This window comes from Andrena cerasifolii, chromosome 1 (assembly GCF_050908995.1).
Source record: "Andrena cerasifolii isolate SP2316 chromosome 1, iyAndCera1_principal, whole genome shotgun sequence".
NCBI lineage: Eukaryota > Metazoa > Arthropoda > Insecta > Hymenoptera > Andrenidae > Andrena > Andrena cerasifolii.
The window spans coordinates 20290534-20308291 of record NC_135118.1 but is presented as its reverse complement, the minus strand read 5'-3'; the positions used below and the strand labels follow the sequence as shown (position 1 = coordinate 20308291).

The window sequence follows — 17758 nt, the reverse complement described above, 5'->3', positions numbered from 1 at the left end:
TAACGAAGGGTTAACTATCTCGATCGTAAAGTATAAAGGGCTCTTTAGTAAGGGGCGCTGGCAATGCTGTTCTACAGTTCATAGAGCTGTGAAAACCGATTGGAACTCACTTCTAGATAGACAAACATATTTCAACTGCATAAATTCTGTGTAGAACCTTCTCTGACACCTACGACAAAACTTTTGCGCCGACTTAATGCCTTAAACAATCGAATCACGCATATGATATTGCACAGAGTAATTATTACATTAATGAACACTAAAGACCGAGAACATGTAACGGTTTATTTCGAGCAACAATCACGCAACAGATGCTGTTGAACTTTATCATTATATCGAGCATACCGCAGCACAATCTCTAACAATACTTTCTATGTACATTTACCTAGGAGGCATGCTCGCGAAAGAACAATGTCACTCTGAAAGGTAAAAGAGGGCAAATGGTATTTGGGAGTTTAAAATAGGACATTATTACCACGCTGCGCGTTCGTATGTACATACCCGCCGCCAAATCGTGGCTGTAATACGAATTCAACTGTGATAAACTTCGCTCCGATCTCCCCGGGAGAGACTTAAACATTCACGCAGTATTAAATCGATTCGCACGCGCATACGTCGCTGACTGTGCCCGAGGGCGAAGGAGAACGATACTTTTCGAAATTCAAGCCTCGCGTAGGCCACGGTCGCGAAGGTATCCGATGGCAAACGATTGGCAAACAGTGTGCGCAGTGATTCGCGCAAACAGGGCGCCGTCTTGACTCCGTACGTAACGTGGAGGTATCGGCTGCAATATTCGAGATTATGTACTTACACGATACGGTGGAGAAACGTTCATTGATAATTATTGTCGTATGGCTGTATAGTAAACAGTTTATTGTTCACACCATCGTAGCATTGCCGACTGTCTTTCTCGGCATTTACACCGAATCAAGTCTTTCTTGTAATATACTGGCTGACTCGTAATTACTTTCAATACTTTGGGGGATAAATGTAGATCGTACAGCGAGGAGATGTTAGGACGTTCAGCAGGGGTCGAATGAAACTTAAAATCTTCAATTAATTGCGAGGTAACTGTAATCGTTACGACTATTATCTTTTCTGCTCCGAGAAAAATGTTATAAAATGCAGTGTGTTAATTTAAAGTTTTATTCCATGCATTTTGGGGAAATAATAAAGTTTTATTTCGTTGAAAACAGAGAAAAGTTCTAGTTAAACAGGAACATTTATTCTGCTCTGGAAAAGTTAAAGTTGTGACAAGCAAATTTCCTGAAAATGTTGTGGGGTAGGTGGATCTGAAGTTGAGACGTTAAACCGTTCGGTGAAAATAATTATATAAAATTCATAAAGTGCTTTCTCTACTATATTTGCCCTGCTATTAATTCTTTAAATAATACTAATTAAAAAAATATGAAAAATATCGAATTAAATATCTGTTCTAAAGTATACGATCCTCCAGAACTTTTATTAATCGAACATAAAGTAACTGTTAAAACTGAACTGTCACAACAGAGTTAAAGTGTTAATGTATAAAGTCAACTTAAAACAGAAAAGGGATGATTTAAAAGTTTAAAGCTGACAGTTCGATAAATAACTTTTATTCATAAAAGTTAACAGTCTCATTCGACCCCTGGTGTTCAGACATTTGTTTCTTGAGTTACGACGATTTGTAGAGGCTGCTTAGCTGTTTCATTTTGTCAGGACTATAATTTGCTTCAATTCCTCGTAACATGTAAAATAAAGCCCGAGTAACGTATGCCCTTTTGACATTTCTTTCTCCGTTCCGTAAGGTAAATTTATTCCCCCAAAGTGTCGACGCGCAATTAAGAGACGCCTACCTATAAAGAAGGTACAACATCGTTTTCGTAGTTCCGCGGGTTACGGGGTCGAGCGGTATAAATATCTATTCAACGATTCGATGCTGCGAGGCGATATAAATTTTCGAAGCGAGGAGAACGAGCGGCGAGAAAATTGAGAACGGATCGACACGCCCGTCCCGAAGCTACGATCGCTTGTTTTACCTTCACGTTGTGATTTAATTTTGAAAATCTCCATACAGTGCTGTGGAAGACTGTCCGTTTGTAAAACGTGCTGGGCTTGAAGCTTCATAGTCTTATTGTTACGTATTTCCCAAGGCCAAATGGATATTATTATATTTATTTGTTTAGCATACTGTACATGTATTATTTCAATAAATCGTTATTTAATGGTTCTGGTAATCCTTTAAGTTTTCAACTGCCGTGTCTGTCTCTCTATCTTCTTCTTATTCTTTCCATCTCGTTTTCTTAATACGACGACAACCGTCACCATAAATCGTACATATCGTAATTGTGCTTTCTGTGTTATTTGGAGCAGGAGCAGCTTGCGGGACAGCAGACTTTATGGGTGAGTCCTTACGAATACACGTTCCTGTTACTGCGGTGGCTTTGTTACGATACTATATCGATTTACGAGAATTATTTTACTGCATGACAATCAATTACTACCAAAGACACCACTAGTCGTCTTTAAAGAAAGGATTATTTTTTAGAGACTCCGTCTACTTTCTAAAAGAAACCATCTGAGACCATATTTGTACGTATAGTGGCTATCCGAGATATAGCGACTTGGGTGTGAACTCCCTCAGCGGGGTCTTACTCTACACCCTGCTGGGTACTGGCCGCTAAACGTGCCCCTCTACTACCTCTTGCAGGACTGTATTTAGAGAAGACCAGGCCAAACACTAACAGAAAATAAAACAGAAATTGAAGATACGGTTTGTCATTATTAAAAGCGATCAATTAAGCTTTGATTAATTATTATATTGATTCATAAATTCTCCACTACTGTTCTAATGCAGTACATATACCTTACTAAAATGTATTTGTATTTAATATGAGACAATTTTTAATAGCCAGTAGCAAAGCTTAATTTACGTCTTTTAATAATTATAAACCGTATCTTCAATTTCTGTTTTATTTTCTGTCAGGGTTTTGTCCTGGTCTTCTCTAAATACAGTCCTGCAAGAGGTAGTAGGGGGCACGTTTAGCGGCCAGTACCCAGCAGGGCGTCGGGTAAAACCCCGCTGAGGGACTTCACACCTAAATCACTATATCTCGGATTAGGCACTATATACATGCTCGATAGTTGCGCCGCTCGAAAATAAACGACCCCTCTCGCGATCCTATCGTTTCGAGCTTCGGCGAAAGGCGACTGATTTAACGCGCAGCGTCGAATTCGACACTTTCCGAGCATCATAAAAAATAATCCTGTCCCTGCCTATTCAAGTGACTACCATATATACATATATAACTTCGGTCTAACAGCCTGGCATGTTGATACATCTTTACTTACTATCAGCTCATGCGAGTCTCCATATCTCATGCGCTATCCAGTCAGGCCGGAACTGATCAGTAAAGAAAGTGGCGCGGTTCCATATAGTTGCATGATAATGACTCGTTTACGAAGGGACTGTAATTTTTTCGTTTTTCTTCATTTTTGCGAGGATACATTTCACAGTTTCTAAATAGCTCCATTCAGGGCTATTATGTGAACGATCCATGATACCAAAGCAAGCTTTTAGCGGTCGCGTGAACAGATCAAATACGTCTACCATAGACCTTGTTGGTAAGGTTTTCTACATAACAGCCCCGACCGCTCTTACTCGATCCCCTACTCCCCGGAGCCTTGTATTTTACAGCATGCTCCTCCTCTTTAGTCTACCGATTTGCCCAGATGAGTGTTCGACGGGCAGATTAAGTCTTGGACTCGATCGTCTCCTCTCCCACCCCCCCTTTTTTTCTTCCCTTCTCCATGTCGATATAGTTTGGGCACGAGTTTATGGCGCTGTACTGTGCGACTGCATGTTAGTGCTTACATTACTGTTTGGCGTACGAACCATATATTTCTCAGTTGTATACAGAGTGATAGATACTTTACATTCGATAGGCAAACGCAGCAAGAGCCGCTTTGCATTATCTTTCTATCATCGTTCGCGCGTAACCAAATGAGAAATTAAGAACAAAAAAAAAAAAAAACAAACCGAGAAAAGAAAGTGAAGGAAACATTGACGGAGGGTGGAAGCGAAAGATCTTCCACGTTCCTCGTTTGGATCAGTGCAGCTCTTGATAAACTCGCAAGCTACGCCTTTCGTTCTATTCTATTACGATCGTTTTCCTAATTTCGTTTCGTTCCTTTCGTTTCTTTGTTCACGATTACGCTGGAACCAAGGTTTTGCCGAAACATTCGATGAGCCGTCATCAGCTTCTGTCACATGAATGGATCCTGATCGATAGTCGGTCTATTCGTTGCTTATGATTTAGTGGAGTTTTATTGAATTTGTTCGTTTATAACGGCCGTACACCGCTAGCTGGCAAGACGGCATAGAATTAGATCTAACAAGCCATTTTTCTCCTTGTCTTTTATGATCGAATGAGTGCTACTTATCGATTTTATGACTGTGTATGTTTGACTTTTACGTGTCCAGTAAGCGCATCTATGTGACCGTTAATATACATCTTGTATTTATATTTACGAAACGCTTACGAGGGAACACCGCGAACCCTTACTAATTTGATTGGAACACAACTTTGTGGGTTTATAGAGTGACTCAAGGCAACAGAGTCGGTATGTTGCATTCGTGGCCAATCGTCCTTTAAAGCTGTGAAAACTAACCTCAAAGTCAAATAGGCACTCCCATTTTCTCGCGTATAACTCCCAAAGCACAAGAGACAGAGAATAATGTTCCAAACAGAAGTTTAATGGTGCAATAAGCGCTACAAAACTTGGGTTAACAAAATATTGGAAAAAGTTTTTATTTCGTCGGCCATTTTCTTTCTGGAACACTTTTAGAAATTTTGTTAACGCAAGTTTACTGCGCTTACTGTACCATTAAACTTTTGTTCGAAATTCGTTTCTGTCTCTTGTACTTTAGGAGTTATACGCGAAAAAGTGGGAGCACCTATTTGACTTTGAGGGTAGTTTTCGCACCTTCAAAGGGCGGTGGGGCTGGGGGTGCCACATTTTTTTGCAGGAAAATAACGCAAATTTGCTTTCGTGGAATATAAAAGAAAGTACGTTCGAAAACAGATAAAAGTACATTTTAATCTTATTAGTTTTTATTTCTTCCAAACGTATTTTTTATTGCTTTTAACATTACACACAAACTTTTTATCTTTTTTAAATTACTCAATTGAGTAATCAGTACTCCATTAATATTCATATTAAAATATATAAATAATTCGTACTTTAATAAATTAAGGGAGGCCTTCTTTCTTTCATCCCGCCACTTCGCATTCATGGCAGAGAAAATTTTCTCAGTAAATGCTGAGGTGGCAGGAACAGACAGAAGATAAGAAGTTACTTTAAGATGACCATGGTTTGTGTACGTTTGGGAACTACGTACAACGTATAGGTTTCACCCTAATATCATTAATCGTGAAATAAAGTATTTTCACATAATTTATTGTTATTCAAAAGTATATAGTACATTTAGGTGTAACTAGCCTTAGTACTCGGCTTCGCCCGAAATTTAGATTCTGATTTAATAAAAAAAAAATTGTTTTATTTATTTTATTTTTTGTGAAAATATAATCACATTCATCTGGTTTAACTAGCACACAAACACATTCTGCTAAAGTGTTTAATCTTAAGATAACGTGAGATACTTTATTTTAACGTACAGGTGGCAACCCCAGATGAGGCGCGAATGAAACATACCGTTGTTCTTGTCTCGAGTCACTCTATAAACCCACAAAATTGCGTTCCAAGCGGTGAGTAAGGGTTCGCGGTGTTCCCTTGTTAGGCAAAGTTAAGATAAAGATTCAGAAGTTTCGCGACTGTTCCATGTAATTACTCATCGATTCTTCTGCATTCTTCATCGATATACAGCTTGTTCGAGAAATATAGATAGAGAGAGAGAGGGGAAGATAGTTAGTACAATCAAGTTCAACGTACAATCTTAGAAAAACCATGAACAAGCTGTATACTGGAGTTATTCAAGAAGCCTCGACGATTCCTACTGAAGGGAAAACCAATCTCCAATTCCGTTGCAACGAGACTGGTTTTAACAGCACTAGGGATCGCCAGCTTTCAGAATATCCCTCCAACACGACGTAAGACGGACTTTTTCTACGAATCATCTCTGCCAGAAAATTCTATCAGTTATCCGCGCGACGGGAATGATCGACTTGCTTATGATACGAAACGTGGAACCGATTGTTGGACGGCAGCTGTTTAGAACAATCTTAGGCTGTGCCCAGTGCGCCACAGCTCGACGCGGGTGTTCTTTGAAATTTCTACGAGGAAACACTATAGTTGGGAATCTTGTTATAGTTGACAAAAGACCCCCCTTTTTTATTCTCAAAGTAGGATGCGTATGTACATTTTCTTTCATTTCTTAGAGTAAAAGCTTACTATACATATATATATACGGCGCAAACTAGGATTTCTCTCAAAATCGAATATACAAACGATTCGAGGCTCGATGGCCATGTAACATTATTATATTGCAGGGAAGAGGAGCTCGCCACTAACTCTAGCAAGGAGACCGTCCTATCTGACGCCACCACTGCCAACCATACCCACGCTACTGACAAACCATAAAACCTATATATATGTACACACATATATATACATATATATATATATAATAACTGAGAACGATTTTAAATCGTGTATTGAAACGCCACATTCACTGAGAGAAAAACTAAAAAAAAAAAAAGAAAACGAAAAACTATACTATAGACTTCTCGTAAATCCAGTCAATCTAATCGAATTAATTGTTATCGGCAACGATATTAGCATACTCGTAGCGGAAACTGCTCTAAGGAATATCGATTGTATCACCGACTAACAACACGTTTACGACTAAATGAGAAAACGTTTTTTGGAACACTCGTTACCATAGTATATATTATATTAAACGAACGAATATTTCGGCATCACCGATAAGATCGTATATACATACATATATTCTATGTTGTGAAATAAATCTGTTTGTTTATTTAATTACGGGTTTCAGTTCACTTCCACTTGTATGCAACGTACGGCCTCGAGTTATGGAACTCCTTTTTCTTCTCGATCGGCGGTCGAAGCTTTTCGCCTGACTTCTGAGTCACCTTGCAAGAAATGGTCAATTAAGATATTATGTTCCTCTGATACGATGATGAACCTCGCGCGCAGTACGCTCTCACCTTTCGTTTCGACGATTAAAGCTATGTCGATGGATTGATCGTTCGGTACGGTTTAAAGACGAACGGTACTATAGGGGATAAGTAAGTGTCTCTCAAGTCTACTACACAGGCCAGTGAACCACTGTAATCCTACAAGGCTAGAAACTGTGAAATGAATTATCATTTCTTGAGAAAGATGTACGCGCAGGTCGGGATAGGCCCGAGCAGCTCAGAACCAAACGAAATTCACGAAGCAAACATGAGAATGAATAATGGGCAATATTAAAGTTCGACTAATGGTAGCTTTGCAAGGGCACTTTAACGTATCGTAGTCATAAATTCTTTTAACGGGGCGTGTCGCAAACATTGAAAGCTTCAAATTCAAATCCAGGTCGATTAGGATAAAGTAAAAAAAAATAAGAAAAAATCAGAAAGAAAAGACAGACGATATGTAACTTACGTTGACGAGTCGTTGGTAAGCCGCGGTGTACTGTTTTCTCACGGTTCTACGACGTCGGTGCATGTTGAATCGATGCCCTCGACGAAGATCTGGAATGTAATAAGAGAAGGAAAGATTCACTAGACATGTATGAAGAAGCGGAAAACTTGGACAAGTCGCGTGATGTTTTGCAGGAGCATGCTAAACTGTGTGAATGCATTAGAGGGACACATACCGCCAGCAGAGAGTGCAGCCCTGATGGTGGCCGAGGAGAAGCCACATCCTGACTCATGTAAGGCTTAAAAACCTCACCAAGATCGCCCACAATCATCTATCATCATAGACATATCCGTCTTTTATGCGACAAACAATTCTTTAGATTTCCTTAATCGGCGAGCTGCGGGCGAACTGTTCTTTGATCGCGCCACACGCATCCTTCTTAAGCTATAAAGGAATCTCTCTCTCGATGGTCACCTCCTGGGCGACTTTATAGCGATCAGAACTTACGAAAGAGACAATGTGTACTTTGATCTAATACTGGTAGCCGAAAGTACATTAGGCTGCTAACTTTGAAAAGAATTGTTTGTTTGTTACTCGTTGCTTATTCCGTCTACCACTCTCATTGTGCATGCCATATTGCCATCTATGTATGTTTGTAAGTTCTGTTTATTTGTAGTCTCATTGTGATACATCCGTTTTAAATTTATTTGCGACTATTATTTTTCTGCTTTCAGTATGATTCGAAAGTGCAGATGGAATTAAAGCGCTGATTAAATGAGAATCAATATTACATTGCCGCTTCGCTACTACAAGACATACGAGTGGTCCTAGCAGAGAAACAATATCACACTAGCTATATTTTCCTGTTGACAATAGCAGATTAGGACAGCGCTGTCTAGCGCTATCACATTGCAAATGAGAAAGATGCCGCCATTAATCGTATATTACCAGTCGCAGATGTGTTATAACTAAGATGCTAGATATTTAACGTTTAATTACATCGGCGTCCTTGTAAATGTTCATTCGCCATTCGTTTCTTTCTAGTCGTTCATCTTTTATTGTTCTATGGTAAGGAGTTAGTAGAAGTTAATTATATTATCCTATAATCCGGAGGCAATGTACCTGTTAAATTACTTTAAATGCAAGTTGTTATTGCGTAAACGTTCTTCTTTCAGGAGCAAGTTTGATCAGTGATATCATTAAGCAGACACCTTAATTGTTCTCAAATCCCCATTACTTCGCGTTACTTTACGTAACTGTTTGCATTTCATGCATCGATCATGGCTCTATTTTGGCTTCCCACTACTCGCAATGCTCGGCAAAACACTCACACCACACAGTCGATTAAAAGTTGAATATAGCTCAAGTACTTTTCTTTCAATATAGAGCTTATACTCCTGACGCCGCAAGATGTGTGAATATAAGTAAATAGCTACTGTAAATACGAGAAAGTTATCGCGAATAGATACGTGTATAACTATTGCAATCCCTCCGATTATAGTTGAAGGAACCTTCAGCATTGTAAGCTCTATGATTTACGTATATGTCTCTCTTCTATCATCTGTGTGCAGTATGATAATCTGTCATCCTATTGTATATCCGATTCTAGTCAATTCTAAGTGTTCTTATCATGAAAATTGGTAGACATATTGGCTTCATTTCCATTCCAAGAACATACGTATATTATGTGCTATCAACACTGGCCTTTGTAGTAGTTTAAATGGTGGTAGGCCATCACATATTTCTCACTAATGCAGAAATGGTCTTTACACGCCAATTTGTATAATCGCAAAGGCATAAAAGAATGAGGATTCATACGAGCGCCAAACTTACAAGATCTAAGAACCGACTATATCACATTATTATTATTTCCTTTTTTTTTTATACGAAACTGTAAAACCGACTTCAATACTACCGCAATCGGAGCATGAACGGTGTGATGGGCATGCGCGCATGAATGTAAAACTTACATTGTTTAGATTAAAAGGAAATTCTGAACAGTAACTGTTAATCTCTTGCATTTTTATTTGAAGATTATCTTATCCTCGAGGCTTATTATTTGTATACCATTAAATACACGAAAGGTAAAATAAAAGGCACAGCTTTTCCATTGATCATCCGGGCATCAATTTAACTACTTCTTATAACAAGTAGTACACACGCTTAAAATAATTAAGACCACTCGAAACGATTACGTTATTCCTATGGATAAAATAACATTCTACTGTGCAGCTATTGTACATATAAACATTAATACTCATATGCACATCACGCATATGCATATAGTCATACAGTTAAGAAGTTACCATCATCTCTCTGTTTTGCAGGTATTCTTTAACATTTTTGGGGATCTAACGATCACTGTACAGAAAACACTGATTTTTTTTCCTCACGATGAACCAATATTTATATCATGTTTTCAGGACACTGGCTACAGAAAGACTAAATTTATTCGCACCTACTTATAAGAGTAAAAGCTCGTGACCTACACATAAGATTAAGCAACAGGAGAAGATTTCTCATATCCCCCCTTGCAAATTCAAAAGTATCTGTAATACCGATATAAGCACAGGCCTGTATTCATCGGGTTCCCAATATCCTGACGCTACGCGCTTCGTTTTATTATATATGTATATATAATCGCAACACCGACAGTGACTCTGCATATTTCCATCTGAATACAAATCTACGATCATTAACGACTAAACGAGGAGCGTAAGGAGTGCCCGAACATACCAATAACTCAGAGGAACATTTGTGCTACAAACAGCGTCTGAATTCTCTTTAACAATTTCTTTCCACAAGAGAAGTAGGAGCTTGCTATCATTTGTTGAATCGAGACGGTCTGGTAGATGAATGCCAATGTAGTGTGATAAGTACGCGCGCCCAATGGGAAATGTACATCTGATTAATGTGGGTGAACAGTTGTGTTTGCAGCTGGATCAGAGCGATCTTCCGCCGCACTCGCTCAACCGGAGAGACCACCGCCCCCGCTTCCCCCGCCACGCTTTCCGAACAGCGGTGTCTGACAATGGGAAACAGCTCCTCTTAATATCGGTAATCTAGTGATCATGAACGCGTCGATCCCACTGCCGTTACTGCTCACCACCAACAGCCTCACGCTGGAGAATCAACTATACGAGATCATCACGGAGAGGAGCAAGGCCTGCGCGGCATTCTTGCGGAACAGTTTGCGCCGAGCAGTGAACGCGACCACCACCATCGGATGGACAGTCACGGATAATTTCGAGAGCAACGTATCGTGGAATCATGCCTGACCGAATCGAACGACCCGAATGGAACTGAACGGGGACCGCTGATCGCAGTCCAATAAACGGGGACCGCAACGAAGTCCCCCGCGAACGTTTCGCCGCGGCTCGGTCACGAAACGAATAACGCGAAAGTTATTTTCGATAATGTGTATTTAGACGCGGATGACCGGGATCACCTTGCATCTAACGAATCATTAGAGCGACACAAGAATATCCCGAGCGGACAGAGTGATAGAAAGTGCAGGAAGCGAGCCTCGGAAAGACTCGTCGATGGTGGATCGCGATGGGTATGGGAAAGATGGAGATAGACCGAAGGGTAACGATGAATAGAATTCTATGGAGAATGTTGCGAAAGTGATTGTGCCTAGACGTGTATACGTTCGAAAGAAAAGCGTGCGAGAAGTTGGACCGTGATCACTGAAAGAATTCGGACTTCGTGCGACACCGAAGAATGGCGTAGAACGTATAATTGCTAGATGCGACGACGAATCGTTTAACGAAACCCCAGAGAAGACGGTGTATATCTATATACTTCACTTTTGTATCGTTAATTTCATAGGATTTATTCGGGTTATATGTCATTTTTGTATCACTGTCGTCTTTATAACTCGTCGCACCGGCGCCAAGATTATTCGTTTGGAGTTAATTGATAATTTGAATCTGATAAGCGTCACGGCCGAATTTAGTCGAGCGTTCAACCGACCGATCCGTGAAAGGTTTCAGATGTGGTATCGACCAAAGTAACCAGCGGATAGCAACCTATCTTACCGACAGTTACAGCGTCACTGACGTTTAACCACCTTAATGTCATTCTTACACGGTGCCTCTCAAACGATATATTTGCAAATCGATCGGTCATTTTACCTTCTAAAAGTCCGGGGTACGCTGTGGTACAAACGAACGGGTGTTCATTTATAGCGTGGCGACTTTTACATCACGAGCAATGCGTCGAATTATTTCGACTGTCTTTCGTTGATAATAAAAAGCAATTTGAACGGATTACATCTTTTCGACTTCGTCTAAACATCTGACAAGTTGGCATTGTAATGAATACCGGGATAATAATGAAGAACAAATTTCTATTCTACGGATCCGGAATGACAGCTCGCATGTATGGAAATTTGGCGCGAAAAATCTTCACCCTTTCGGTTGATCCACAACACGCAACCACACCCTGTACGTTCAGAGGCATGCCTTTTCTGGCTACATTCTGTCGTTAATGTTTTACACGAAAATGCACGTCGTTTGATGTTTCGCAAACTCTTCGGGAAAACTATCCTTATATGTATATATACATGTATATACTGTATACTTCTATCGTACTCACCATGTCGTTGCATAAGCGGATGTATGATAATCCTATACGATTCGACGTAGTATATCCGATTCCCTACTAACATAGCCTAAGAATGTCGTTCGAGCGATGTAACTTACGCGACACTAACGCGGAACCGTTCCAACCGAGCATTTCACCCGATCGGTAGCGGACACCGACCGGAAACACTACGCTGTCTATGGCGCCCCCTCCTATGTCGGTGAACGAACGACAGTGGGAACCCACATAGATGTTCCAATGATATTATTGCGAACAAGTTCTGTGAAGTGCAGCAAAATTTTAATTAGACAAGAATCAGAGCAGTATTTAAATTGTTTTTAACTTTATGTTCTTCTGCTTACGCGTGATATCGATTGGAGAATACACGATAGACGGTTTAGAAGATTTTGCGATTCCGGATACCGTTCCGGATATAAAGTGAGCCCTAACGATTACTATCGATACCGACTCGCCATCGATGTATGAACTGCATTCGAATCCGTTCGCTGATTGGAGTATCGCGGTATACGACATATAGGGTCATCATGGAATATTGCAAGCCGTACTCGCGCGATGAGGTAAAATGGCAACAGCGCTTCACGGACGCATTCCACTACAACCATGCACCGGCCCGGCGATGGGAGATTTGCCAGCGACCGCTGGACAGCAGTGGTACCCGAGCTTCGAGAATTTTAGGATGGTCTCTTTTAAATTAACGTGGCAAAGAGCCATTGGGTATTTCCCGGCCCAGGTAAGCGAGCCGCGCGCTCCGCTTTTATGATCGGTTTACCACTCGCACCCCAGATTACTGTAATGAGGTTCGAAGACAATGTTGACAAGTCTCGTACCCGTCTCATTTAAAAAAATTTAGCTACGATAGGGTTGACCGCGGCGCTATACCCCTGTACGGAGAGATTTTTCGCCACCTGTGTGTTAAATCCAGAATAATGGAGCATCGTTCCACAAAATGACATTAACGGAAGCCGGTATAGGTGTGGCGTTGAGTCGCTAAAAGGTTAAAACATACGGACACAAAAATTCTAGAAAAAAATTCAAATACCGCTACAATCAAAGACAAGTCCCATTCGCACCCCTTACGTCCGATCTATGCATACCTTGCATTCAGGATAAAATCTTAAAAAAGAAAACCAGAATAATAGATTCTGAGGTCTGCAGAATTAACATATAATTGAATAAAATTTAATTTCTCAATTTATGAAAGTAATGATACAGAAACAACTAGCCTATTGTTTATCAACACCATGAATTTTAAAAAGAGCATTAAATACAGAATCAAATAAACAGTTTGCAAAAGCTTTTCACAACAATTATGGTTAAAAAATTGATAAAAGAAAAATTAAGTAAACGTAAAATATGTTAAATTATCCATCCATTAAGAGGGAATAATTTTTCCTCATTTTTCAGCGCAAATTGCATTCCGGTATCTTTTACACGAAAAAGGCCCCAAATTCTTCAACCCGGGCCGGGAAATTCCGAATAGCTCTTTGCGACGTTAATTTGAAAGAGGCCATTCTAAAATTTTCGAAGCTCGGGCATCACTGCTGTCCAATGGTCGCTGGCAGTTCTCCGAACGCCGGGACGGTACATGGTTGCAGTGAGATGCGCCCGTGAGGCGCTGTTGCCATTTCACCTGTTCGCGCGAGCGCGGGTTGCAACATTAAATGATGACCCTGTACATGTCGAGTAGAACGGCGGGATAAATGAATAAATTCCAGGTGCAGTAAATCGCACGTTATGATTTAACGCGGAGAAAGTAAGCGAACGAGATGAAGGGAAGTTTTTAATCATAAGCTGTCCAAATCATACAGAATCAGTGAGAAAGGCAATAAAGCTATTGAACTGAAAAAAAGAGAAGAATATGCTAAAGTAGGTTTCCTTGCATTATAGTATTATGAGAACTCCGACTATCGATTATCGACACTTAGGCTAGGTATATGGATGTAGCCATAGCTACTAGTTTATAGTAGCACGATATAACAGGCTAACGATAATGATCGCAAAAATCTTCGCTAAATATCTCGTACACGTGTGTCGGACAGGCGACGAACTTGTGTACGTTTTTCGCTCGTGTAATGGCTGTATAATAATCGCGGACCGGGTTACCGAGTAGCATATCCATTTTTTAAATCGTTAAACAAGCTTAAGAGACGCGATAATTAATACTACTGACCGTAGGTGCGACCACTTCGACTCAAACTAAATATCTTATCAGCAACGTCGAATTCGAAAGAGAAACGTACCGCGCTAGGAAAGTACTTTAAAGAATGCACGAACCATTTAATTTTCACGTTTCGACAATTTCCTTTCTACGTGTGTTTACACATAGAAATTCCAGTTTCAATGTGCTCCAAGCTCCGAACCCTTTTCATTCCGGCTATCAGTCCCGTTGAGAAAAGGCATGCTGTGATATAGATTCACGCGAAAATCTCCGACGGCAAAATGAGAGTTATCCACATTCTGAAGGAATAATCTATCAAACGATTTTTCTACCTTCGACAGAATTAAAGTTGTGATTAACGTCGCTGGATAAATATTTAACGACGAGATGCAATTATGGCCCATGTACACCCGCGCGCATGAATGTTGCGAAAAACGACACGAGATGTTTCTCTTGTTTTCAAAGGTCTAAAGTAATTTGTAGGTGTTCAAAGTGCTATCGAAAACACTTTCTCGTACTAAAGGAAAAAACAAGAAAAAAGAAAAATTAATTTCACTATAATTCACACACGTAATGATATAATTAGTAAACTCGTTTCTAAAAACTGTAATATTATGCATATATATACATAAATATATATATATTTATGTATATACTTATGTATATATATAAACGGCAACTTTTATGCGAGGACCTATTCCGCACTTACCACGACTTTGATAAGAAATCAGTAATGGCTGCATACATAGTTTCGAGTCAATGATATATTTGAAATTCACCGAGCATTGCAGATGTTCGTAGAGCCTTAAAAAGAAAAAAAGAAAAAGAATGGAAAAAGAAATTCGGAACAGTCCAGTAAAGTGATCACAATAACGATTTGTAAAATAAGTTCACTGCCACTCAAAACGACTTGCGCTCTTTGGGAAGCGCCGATATATTCCAAATGTGAATGTGTACAGTTATGTGAAAAGTACTTATAACATAATTATATTTACACATAACATTAATTAGAGTTATGTAAAACTAAATAGCATGTAATAATATTAAGAATGGTACGCAGACGTAGGGTACACAGGTAAAGAAGCAAAAAAAAAAAAAATAATAAGAAACCATTGATCGCAGAGCTACTATATTCCAAAACAAGAAAAGTTTATGCCTGCTCATTTGTATATTATACGTAAATCTTAGCACGAAAAATAAGTGTTTCTCTGGTAAAAGATGCCAATCTCTAATTGCCCTGTCTGTTTTACTTTACAGTGAAAACTTGATTCCTCCTTGACTTCGATTTCGTTCATTATTATCCAGCAATTCATCTTACCACATACGTCAATAAACATTACGTAATTATCTCCTTGTTTCACAAACAAGCCACATCGCATTCTCTGAGGACAGATTTTGATCGTTTCCAATTTATGCAATATAATTTCATGTTTGCGTTTGCACGAACAAATGCGAGCCTGTAATATTGTAACATGTTCTTATTTGCAACTGTATATATGCGTAGCAATTGTTTATAACACTTTAATTACTTATGATTACTGTATTTAAGCTGAACAGATAAACTTAAGCGGAAAGATCATACATGACATCTTTTAAAATATATAAATAAAAATATTTACTAAGTAAACTCGATGTGTTTTCAATTACTTGTTGAGAGATAAGGTGTACAAGAAACATTGATCGTTGCCTTTTATGTTTATTCGAGGTATATCGCATAATAAATATACTGTGAAATACAATTCTAGTGAAAAAACAAAAATATATTACATACATCTTTCTTTTCACATCGTGGAGCTTTAGCAGGAATTCTTTTTATATTATGGTTTGCACTCTTGATGATAAGGTTCCAAAGTTCGAAAATCTCTCCACGTCGGAGGTAAAGCACTGTGTAGATGCAAGCCGCAGCGTTTGCAAGGATCGCTAAATAAATTATTCAGACTATGGAACCAGGTCTACAAAAAAAAAGAAGCGAGGGAGGTGTTTGATTACTCTGAATAACATCTCTACTATATTCATAGTTCGTGATATCCGTAACATAACTTACCATAAACGATCGAACAGCTAATTCAGGTAATGCTGGAGAATAGAAGTGCAACATCGCCGCGTGAGCATTCTCCGTTACTTTTCTGAAAACTTTGTGCCTGGATTCTGTCCACAGATCCATGGTTTCTCCGTAACCCTTAACTACCACCCATTCGATCATTAAACCTTTAAACGCTATTACGCCTTTTAAAACATGCCCTAGCGTAACATGTAATACTGCATTCGACGCAAACGGGCGTGATACAGATACCGTCATGTCATTGAAAAGTCTATCGAAAGTGGCTATCATTGAATCTACTTGTCTACAAGGAAAACAGAACACAGATTATAGCTTCGTGATATTATTCGTACGGAATTCTCTGTTTGGAAGTATTCGACTTACTGCTGAGGAACATTGTGATTACTTGTTTGGACTCTACCCCTTTTCGCCCTAGTAGAGTTAATGTAAGATCTTTTCAAAGAATTCTGGCTAAGTAATGTTTGAGCAACATTGCTATATTCGTGAACTTTGTCAGTCCATTTGTAACTATTAACGAGTGTACCATATAGTGCTTGTCTCTCTTGCGTCGTCTCTTGACTGAGATACGCGGTACTGGCTAAATTAAATGGCCCTGGTGGTGGATTTAAACTACTTACAGCTTGTTCAACATCTCTGAACATAAATGAACATTTAATATGATACAGCTCAAACGCATACATATGTATGTTTCATAGAACAATACGAGTACCTTAAATTAACACTGACGGTGGTCAAAAGTTCTTGCAACTCAAGCAGATACTTATTCTCTTTATTCTCTTCTCCATGCTCGGCTCGCAATCCATTTCCTAGAGAATCAAAAACTTGACCGACACTAGAACGTAATACCTTAATTGCTATCAACGCAGTCTGTAGTTGTTCCATTGTTATTGCATGATACAACGTGTTATAATAATTATACAATTAATGAAGTTGCTTAACAAACACTGTCACCGCATAACCTTAAACGTATACAAACACACGCGCTTCCAAGATTATCGTTCCACAGAAAAGTAGATTATGTTACAGTTTAATCGGTGCGTTAAATTCCTTTGGTTTATACAAGATTGACAGATTCTTATAAAAATTACAAAAGTTTCTACTTTAATTCTTAAATTAAGTTCTCATGTAAACAGAGCAATAACGGAGTTTCTTCTTCTAAACTGGCACTACCTATGAGTTGTAATTTGTAATTCTGCTTCTTCCTAAACCGATAACGTTGGATGCGATAGGAACATGGTAAGGATTGGTCCCGCCCAATCATCAGATGCTAAGTCCTGTCACGTTAGTGTAGACAAAGTCGGTAACATAGTTAATGTAACCATAGACACAGACCAGGTATAGGA

The 17758-nt window shown here is 39.2% G+C and overlaps 3 protein-coding genes and 1 long non-coding RNA gene across 21 annotated transcripts in view; 2 read left to right on the top strand and 2 right to left on the bottom strand.

Moving 5' to 3' along the window:
* Glut1 (Glucose transporter 1) overlaps positions 1-15980 on the top strand; it is a 50840-nt gene extending 34860 nt beyond the window's left edge. For 7 of the 14 annotated variants that reach the window (XM_076829946.1, XM_076829966.1, XM_076829945.1 and 4 more), the window contains 3 exons: positions 2353-2382; positions 7782-7879; positions 10513-15980. In XM_076829946.1, coding sequence (XP_076686061.1) covers positions 2353-2382; positions 7782-7879; positions 10513-10616 — 232 coding nt within the window. In that variant the 3' untranslated portion in view covers positions 10617-15980. Of the gene's footprint in view, positions 1-2352; positions 2383-6488; positions 6985-7781; positions 7880-8321; positions 10439-10512 lie in introns of those variants that run through there. The other 7 variants (XM_076829951.1, XM_076829954.1, XM_076829957.1 and 4 more) reach the window with 6 other exon arrangements.
* Positions 1-17758, top strand: part of Vap33 (VAMP-associated protein 33kDa) — a 135457-nt gene that overhangs the window by 42194 nt on the left and 75505 nt on the right. The gene's annotated exons all lie outside the window — the stretch shown is intronic.
* Positions 2025-12321, bottom strand: LOC143378349 (uncharacterized). Of its 5 annotated transcripts, XR_013088247.1 has the most exons (4): positions 12187-12291; positions 7823-7984; positions 7609-7697; positions 6956-7094 (listed from the first exon to the last, which is right to left on the bottom strand). It is a non-coding gene; the product is annotated as an uncharacterized LOC143378349 (long non-coding RNA). The 5 variants fall into 5 exon arrangements; XR_013088245.1 differs by lacking the exons at positions 6956-7094; positions 7823-7984 and adding an exon at positions 2025-2543 and having other exon boundaries at positions 12187-12321; XR_013088243.1 differs by lacking the exon at positions 7823-7984 and having other exon boundaries at positions 12187-12321.
* On the bottom strand, positions 15254-17707 carry Med27 (mediator complex subunit 27). Its single transcript, XM_076830011.1, has 5 exons — positions 17125-17707; positions 16779-17048; positions 16398-16698; positions 16125-16305; positions 15254-15810 (listed from the first exon to the last, which is right to left on the bottom strand). The coding sequence occupies exons 1-4, from the start codon at positions 17295-17297 to the stop codon at positions 16171-16173; spliced, it is 879 nt and encodes a 292-aa protein (XP_076686126.1). The 5' UTR covers positions 17298-17707; the 3' UTR covers positions 15254-15810; positions 16125-16170.